This window comes from Myotis brandtii, unplaced genomic scaffold (assembly GCF_000412655.1).
Source record: "Myotis brandtii unplaced genomic scaffold, ASM41265v1 scaffold144, whole genome shotgun sequence".
Classification (NCBI taxonomy): domain Eukaryota; kingdom Metazoa; phylum Chordata; class Mammalia; order Chiroptera; family Vespertilionidae; genus Myotis; species Myotis brandtii.
Genome location: NW_005355159.1, coordinates 1,006,850 through 1,014,858, shown reverse-complemented (window position 1 = coordinate 1,014,858; position 8,009 = coordinate 1,006,850). Strand labels below are relative to the sequence as shown.

General features: G+C 47.3%; 2 protein-coding genes across 2 annotated transcripts in view; both read right to left on the bottom strand.

Moving 5' to 3' along the window:
* Positions 1-2,163: 2,163 nt before the first annotated feature.
* OAZ2 (ornithine decarboxylase antizyme 2) lies at positions 2,164-5,340 on the bottom strand. Its single transcript, XM_005861059.2, has 3 exons — positions 4,815-5,340; positions 3,683-3,768; positions 2,164-3,427 (listed from the first exon to the last, which is right to left on the bottom strand). The coding sequence occupies exons 1-3, from the start codon at positions 5,015-5,017 to the stop codon at positions 3,297-3,299; spliced, it is 420 nt and encodes a 139-aa protein (XP_005861121.1). The 5' UTR covers positions 5,018-5,340; the 3' UTR covers positions 2,164-3,296.
* A 334-nt stretch (positions 5,341-5,674) lies between these two features.
* Positions 5,675-8,009, bottom strand: part of OAZ2 (ornithine decarboxylase antizyme 2) — a 6,738-nt gene continuing 4,403 nt past the window's right edge. Inside the window, 3 exon segments of the mRNA XM_014535455.1 lie at positions 5,675-5,995; positions 6,251-6,336; positions 7,383-7,558. Coding sequence (XP_014390941.1) covers positions 5,865-5,995; positions 6,251-6,336; positions 7,383-7,558 — 393 coding nt within the window. The 3' untranslated portion in view covers positions 5,675-5,864.

Below are 8,009 nucleotides of genomic sequence, written 5' to 3'. Positions count from 1 at the left end.
ATATACAAACTGTACTCTTTTTGCCTTTGTACATTCAGGCAAGAAGAGAAAAATAAATCTTTTTAAGAGACAATCACAAATCTGTGAGGGCTGCTGGTTATTTCTCCTGGAGTTTGCTGCTGAGCTGCCGCCTCCTCCCTCCTCCCCACCTTTCCATTCTCTCTCAGCTTTCCTTATCTTCCTGGTCCTGCTCCATATGCACCCTCAGCTCCACCTTCCCTGGCTGATGGCAAGTTGTTGAATCCCATGTCCAGACTACCTACTCCGCAATCCTTCCTGCCCAGCAGTGTTTTCCAGCTTGGCCACTGCCTTACCCAGGAGCTTTAACCTGTGCCCTGGCCTCTCCTGTCTTCCTTCCCCTTAGATCCCATTCACCCAAGTGGCTTTGGACTCCTGGGTATTCTGGGGCATCCCAGAAACCCTGGTTTTGGACACTCACCTGTAAAACTATGCAGCGGGGAGCTCTTTGCCTAAGAGTTTGCACTATTTCAACCTGCCTGGGAGTTAAGAACAGAAAAAACCTCCCAATGCCAGCCTCCAGGGTGCTCTAATCCAGATACCAGAGAATCATTCCCTGCTGGTGGATTCCTATGGCTGCCTACCCGATCAGAACAAGCCCTAAATGTTTATGGGTCAAGAGCATTTGATCAGAATTTCAAAGGGTGGTACATTCTGAAACAGCCCAACCAAATCATTGTTCCACCTCTTGAACTTTCTCCTTTCCATGATTTTCTCCTCCCCTCCCCGTTTTTCCCCCTTCCTTGCTGCTTCCTTTTCTTAATTGAGTTTGGAATTGAATTATATTTTTAAATTATTTGTATTTATTGAATAAAGTTTTTAATGTCCCTGTTCTTAAATTTAGACTAGTTTGCCTTTCACATTATCTCCCCTCCCCCACTCCATCATCCCCCAAAATAGTCTACCTTCTAAGTTGCGTTTTAATTGGAGTGCAGATTTTGGGCACCTATGTTTCTTTCCTCTTAGTGGCCTTATCTTTTTGAAAGGGAAATCTTAACTGAGTGTCTGGGTTTCTGATTTTATTAAATTCTGGCTGTATTTAAGAGGATCCACCAGTAGATGGCAGCAAAATCTGATGTGTTTCCTGTCCACTCTGCTAGCTTTGGGGATAATAAAGGGCCGAGTCTTGTCTTGGTTTTTCACCTGTCTTGTAGATTCCTTGGGTTTGACTTTAACATCTGAAACCTGAACTGCCTACATTAACTTGGCCATTGTTAGCATTCACGTAGATCTGCTCTAAATCTCGTGTGTTTCAGTCACTGCCTTTTTGCTGCCTCTAGGGGTTATCTGCTCAGTGGAGACATCTTCAGGTCCTTATTTCAATTCAATGTCTCTAGGCTGACCTTCCACTAATCACTGTGGAGGGGTGAAGGTGCTAAGCTCACTTCTTTTAATGAATAGCTTAGCACAGGTAGGGTCCAAGGTTAATGACTTGGCCCAGTGTGAAAACAAGCCTCACAAAGAACAATATTAAAATGGGCCAAAGACTCAAAGTAAAGACAGCCACAGTTCAACAGCAGATAGGTCCAAAGCTCTAGGAGGTAGAACAGGCCCACACTTCACCTGAGAAAACAGAAGAGGAAAGAAATGGTAATAAGCCGTAAGAGGTCATATGTGAAGTGGCCCTTTCACTGCCACTGAGAGCTTATTCATCATCAGACTGGGGGTATGCCTCCATCAGGAGAATGGCAGCCATGCCTCAGGGCATTGGGCTCCAAAGTGGGGAAAACCATCTTCCTAAGGAAGGCGTGTGCTGCTTCCTTCAGACACCTCCAGGAATGGGAATGTCAGCTCGGTGCAAAAGCCAGAACCTGGTTTCAGGACCCAGCCTTCTATACAAAAGGAAGACCTATGAAGAACTTGACTCCTGGGTGTATAGCCTCTATTCTGAACAAAGCTGCTGTGTACACCTGACTCTCTAAGGGCTCTGGCAGTATGTCCCAGACTCCTAGCAACCCCACATTTTACAGTGTAATGTGGCTCCAGAGACCTCAGTTCAGAGACGGCCAGTTCATCTGTCCTGGCGCACTGCAGCTTTTTACCTGAGAAGTATGCATCATGCCCCTACGAGGTCAGGCTCTAGACTCGAAAGACAGTAGTGGTGGGAAGCTGGTCCTGGTGCAGGAATAAAAAACAGACCAACCACAACTTTAAATCAGTTTATTGACACTGTAACACAACACACTTGCCACCCTGGCACCCCCATCCCCCTCACCCAGACTAGATCTCTCTCCCCTCCTCTCCCCTTAGAACAAGCTGTACCTTGAAAACAGAAAAGGGCAGGCCACCTCTACTACCCCAGTCCCACGCCCAGGCCCTGTGGAGCAGGGTCTCAGGCACTATTCAGAACCTATTGCGGGGTGGGGAGGTACAGTTAGCACTACATCAGCCAGGCAGAGGCATCCAGTCCTTAGGAACAGATTCCCCCCTCAATCCCCAGGCCCTGAGTCGCTATTCCTCTTCCTCTCTGCTTTGTGACCCTAGGAAGGAGAGATGCTGGGGCCTAGGCCATGCAGCCAGTAGCAACAACTCCTGGCCATGATCTGAGAATTGGAGTTTGGCTAGTCTTTTATAGGGCCCAGGTACCCCAAAGCCCTGGTGGTGGGAGTGAACTTGAATGCCCCTATTCAAAATGCACTGATAACATTTAACAGATTAAGCCAGTTTAACCAAATGCCAGAATAACAAACACTAAGCTGTAAAGAGGGGGTCAGACCTGCTTTCTCCAGGCCGGACACAAATGCACACAGAGAAGCCCAGGTGGAGTGTCAAAAAACAACTCGAGGACACTTTTGCGCATGGGGCTGCAAAGCCTATACTCAGGAGCCCCTGGGGTGACAGGAAGGAAGCAAGGAAAGAAAATACACAAGTCTTAAAAACCAAAAAGAAAGCCCAATAGCTGGGGAGCCTGAGCCTGACAGTGCTACCCACCAACCCTCCAGGTCTTGGCCCAGACCCAGATAGTCCCTCCCCCTCTAGGCAATGTCCTTCCCGTAGGCTAGATAGAGCACATCACACAGCGCAGTTTAGAAAGCTTCTAATGCCAGTTCATAAACATCTTCATTTACTATTGGTGATTACATGTGAATAATATGTTTATACTGTTCTTTATGGAAAACAATTTCAACGAGTCAACTCCAAGAACACAATAGGCAACCCTCATCCTGAGCCCCTCAGCGTCCTTCCCTAGACAGCGAGGAGCCCCCTCCTCTGTCCCAGGGCTGCCTAACTTCCCCTCTTCCCCCACTGTGGCTCTTGGGCAAAGCATCCTCTGACCATTAGTGCTCATTGGGCAAGTTCTGGTCCAGGGGGTAAACCATGAACATCACATCTGGCCGAGAGGGTACACAGGGATGGCCTGGACGTACAATCTCAAAGCCCAAGAAGCTGAAGGTCTTCAGGAGTGGAGCTGCAAAAGATAAGAGTGTAAAAAGGATTTTAATAAGAAACACAAAGGTAGGGTCAAATGAAGGAAAAACCCCAAACAAAAATGGAATGAATAAGCACTAGTCCTTGACTAAAAGACCCTTTGGGCACTAGCCTCCATGACTGCCCAAGTTTATGTAGCAAACTCAAGGGCCCCACCTCACTGTATAGGAACCCCCTCCCCCTCCCTAGACCCCATTTTCTGGGAAGTAGGACTCAGGCTGCTTTAACCCCTCACCTCTGTCTTCCCGGCCCTTCCTGAAGCAGACGAAGACGTAGTTCACTTTCATCTTCTCTTCCGCAAACTCCAGCAGTGCTAACAATCTGCAAGAAGGAAAGAAGTCAGGCCCACTACCACCTCTCTAGACTTCCCACCCACTACTCACAAAAAAGGCTTTTTGAGGCTTACAGCCACAGTATAGAGAAACTTCAGGGAGAAAGTTCCTATTTCAAGACCCCAAGAGCTCTGAATTCAGAAAAAATAAGCTACAATCTTTAAGGAAAATGTTTTTGGAGCCCTAGCCGGTTTGGCTCAGTAGTTAGAGCATCAGCTCTTGAACTGAAGAGTCCTGGGTTCGATTCTCGTCAAGTGCACGTACCTCGGTTGCAGGCTCAATCCCCAGCCCCAACTGAGGCACGTTGCAGGAGGCAACCAATCGATATGTCTCTCTCACATTGGTGTTTCTCTGTCTTTCCCCCTTCCTTCCACTCTCTCTAAAACTCAATGGAAAAAATATCCTCGGGTAAGGATTAATTTTTTAGAAAAAGAAAAATGTTACTGGATTATCTCTTCCTGGAATAGGGGTTCTTCCTCTGACCAACTTAACTAATACAATTCACAAGACAGTGTGGGGCCTGGGAAGAGAACCCAGTTTTTCAGGGGCCTTCCAAAGTTGCCAAGTTTGATAATGACTACCTGCCACTGAGAGGGACTCTTGAGCCCTAACACTGCCAAAAAGGAGTTCCTCAAGAGAACTCTGTCCTCAGGACTGTTTCTCACACACTTGACTTGCGTGGAGGGCCTCGCCCATACAATGAAAGCCCATCGGCTCTCTGAGGTTCCTGGCCTTTTGAACTGCACCACTATATGGTGGCTCAAGGAGGATTTAATGTCTGCTGGGAAGTGTGAACCATGGAGTGATTAATGACAGGGATTTGGTTAATGTGATAATGATCTGCTTTAATTATAACCTAGAGCAGGCCTGTTTTACTGGCTAAAAATAACCTGTTTCAAAATGGTATCTGCTTGGGAGGCCTAGAGCTAGGGAAGAAGGCAGACTCCCTACTGCTCTAATAAGCATATCCCTTTCTTTGGAATGGGACCTCTTTCCCCAGTTGCTCCTTCCTTTCCCCCAGCCCTTGCTCCTTACCCTTCTTTGCTCCCATCAGCTAATACTCCATCTGGGATTTCTATAAACAGGCTCTGGCTGGACAGGACTGCATCCCAGGAAGAGACCTTCACCTCGGTGACCTCATACTGGAAGTGGACGATGTGAGGTTTTCCATCGTTCACAGGGAGGTCCTGGGTCACAGTGAGCTTCTCGTCCTGGGAAGAGATTAGTCCAGGGACCATGTTACTACTGTTTCTGGCCACATCGTAGGCTCCCCTTACCCAGGTGGTGCTGAGAGGCCCCTATGGTCAATCTCAGAGTAGCATGGGATTGAGGGCACCATGGAAATATAGAGCTAAACAGAGCCATGCTAGCTAAACAGAGCCATCACTCATTAGGCACTAAGGCTAGGTGATGTTGGCTAAAAGCCAACATGATAGGAAGGGAAATATTTATCAAGTGCCCACTAGATGCCAAATACTGTGCAAAGTGCTTTCCCATTTGTCAATGACCATAAGCAGCACTTGAAGTAGGCATATAATATCCCCATTTTAAATATGAGATACTAGGGGTCCAGAACAATTAAGCAACTGACCCAAGGCTCCACAGTAAGTAATGGCACAGTTAACCAGGTCTCCCTAACTCAAAACAGGAAGGAAGCAAGGAAAGAAAATACACAAGTCTTAAAAACCAAAAAGAAAGCCCAATAGCTGGGGAGCCTGAGCCTGACAGTGCTACCCACCAACCCTCCAGGTCTTGGCCCAGACCCAGATAGTCCCTCCCCCTCTAGGCAATGTCCTCCCCCTAGGCTAGATAGAGCACATCACACAGCGCAGTTTAGAAAGCTTCTAATGCCAGTTCATAAACATCTTCATTTACTATTGGTGATTACATGTGAATAATATGTTTATACTGTTCTTTATGGAAAACAATTTCAACGAGTCAACTCCAAGAACACAATAGGCAACCCTCATCCTGAGCCCCTCAGCGTCCTTCCCTAGACAGCGAGGAGCCCCCTCCTCTGTCCCAGGGCTGCCTAACTTCCCCTCTTCCCCCACTGTGGCTCTTGGGCAAAGCATCCTCTGACCATTAGTGCTCATTGGGCAAGTTCTGGTCCAGGGGGTAAACCATGAACATCACATCTGGCCGAGAGGGTACACAGGGATGGCCTGGACGTACAATCTCAAAGCCCAAGAAGCTGAAGGTCTTCAGGAGTGGAGCTGCAAAAGATAAGAGTGTAAAAAGGATTTTAATAAGAAACACAAAGGTAGGGTCAAATGAAGGAAAAACCCCAAACAAAAATGGAATGAATAAGCACTAGTCCTTGACTAAAAGACCCTTTGGGCACTAGCCTCCATGACTGCCCAAGTTTATGTAGCAAACTCAAGGGCCCCACCTCACTGTATAGGAACCCCCTCCCCCTCCCTAGACCCCATTTTCTGGGAAGTAGGACTCAGGCTGCTTTAACCCCTCACCTCTGTCTTCCCGGCCCTTCCTGAAGCAGACGAAGACGTAGTTCACTTTCATCTTCTCTTCCGCAAACTCCAGCAGTGCTAACAATCTGCAAGAAGGAAAGAAGTCAGGCCCACTACCACCTCTCTAGACTTCCCACCCACTACTCACAAAAAAGGCTTTTTGAGGCTTACAGCCACAGTATAGAGAAACTTCAGGGAGAAAGTTCCTATTTCAAGACCCCAAGAGCTCTGAATTCAGAAAAAATAAGCTACAATCTTTAAGGAAAATGTTTTTGGAGCCCTAGCCGGTTTGGCTCAGTAGTTAGAGCATCAGCTCTTGAACTGAAGAGTCCTGGGTTCGATTCTCGTCAAGTGCACGTACCTCGGTTGCAGGCTCAATCCCCAGCCCCAACTGAGGCACGTTGCAGGAGGCAACCAATCGATATGTCTCTCTCACATTGGTGTTTCTCTGTCTTTCCCCCTTCCTTCCACTCTCTCTAAAACTCAATGGAAAAAATATCCTCGGGTAAGGATTAATTTTTTAGAAAAAGAAAAATGTTACTGGATTATCTCTTCCTGGAATAGGGGTTCTTCCTCTGACCAACTTAACTAATACAATTCACAAGACAGTGTGGGGCCTGGGAAGAGAACCCAGTTTTTCAGGGGCCTTCCAAAGTTGCCAAGTTTGATAATGACTACCTGCCACTGAGAGGGACTCTTGAGCCCTAACACTGCCAAAAAGGAGTTCCTCAAGAGAACTCTGTCCTCAGGACTGTTTCTCACACACTTGACTTGCGTGGAGGGCCTCGCCCATACAATGAAAGCCCATCGGCTCTCTGAGGTTCCTGGCCTTTTGAACTGCACCACTATATGGTGGCTCAAGGAGGATTTAATGTCTGCTGGGAAGTGTGAACCATGGAGTGATTAATGACAGGGATTTGGTTAATGTGATAATGATCTGCTTTAATTATAACCTAGAGCAGGCCTGTTTTACTGGCTAAAAATAACCTGTTTCAAAATGGTATCTGCTTGGGAGGCCTAGAGCTAGGGAAGAAGGCAGACTCCCTACTGCTCTAATAAGCATATCCCTTTCTTTGGAATGGGACCTCTTTCCCCAGTTGCTCCTTCCTTTCCCCCAGCCCTTGCTCCTTACCCTTCTTTGCTCCCATCAGCTAATACTCCATCTGGGATTTCTATAAACAGGCTCTGGCTGGACAGGACTGCATCCCAGGAAGAGACCTTCACCTCGGTGACCTCATACTGGAAGTGGACGATGTGAGGTTTTCCATCGTTCACAGGGAGGTCCTGGGTCACAGTGAGCTTCTCGTCCTGGGAAGAGATTAGTCCAGGGACCATGTTACTACTGTTTCTGGCCACATCGTAGGCTCCCCTTACCCAGGTGGTGCTGAGAGGCCCCTATGGTCAATCTCAGAGTAGCATGGGATTGAGGGCACCATGGAAATATAGAGCTAAACAGAGCCATGCTAGCTAAACAGAGCCATCACTCATTAGGCACTAAGGCTAGGTGATGTTGGCTAAAAGCCAACATGATAGGAAGGGAAATATTTATCAAGTGCCCACTAGATGCCAAATACTGTGCAAAGTGCTTTCCCATTTGTCAATGACCATAAGCAGCACTTGAAGTAGGCATATAATATCCCCATTAATATTATGAGATACTAGGGGTCCAGAACAATTAAGCAACTGACCCAAGGCTCCACAGTAAGTAATGGCACAGTTAACCAGGTCTTAACTCAAAAAAACCCATGCTTGTCCCGTC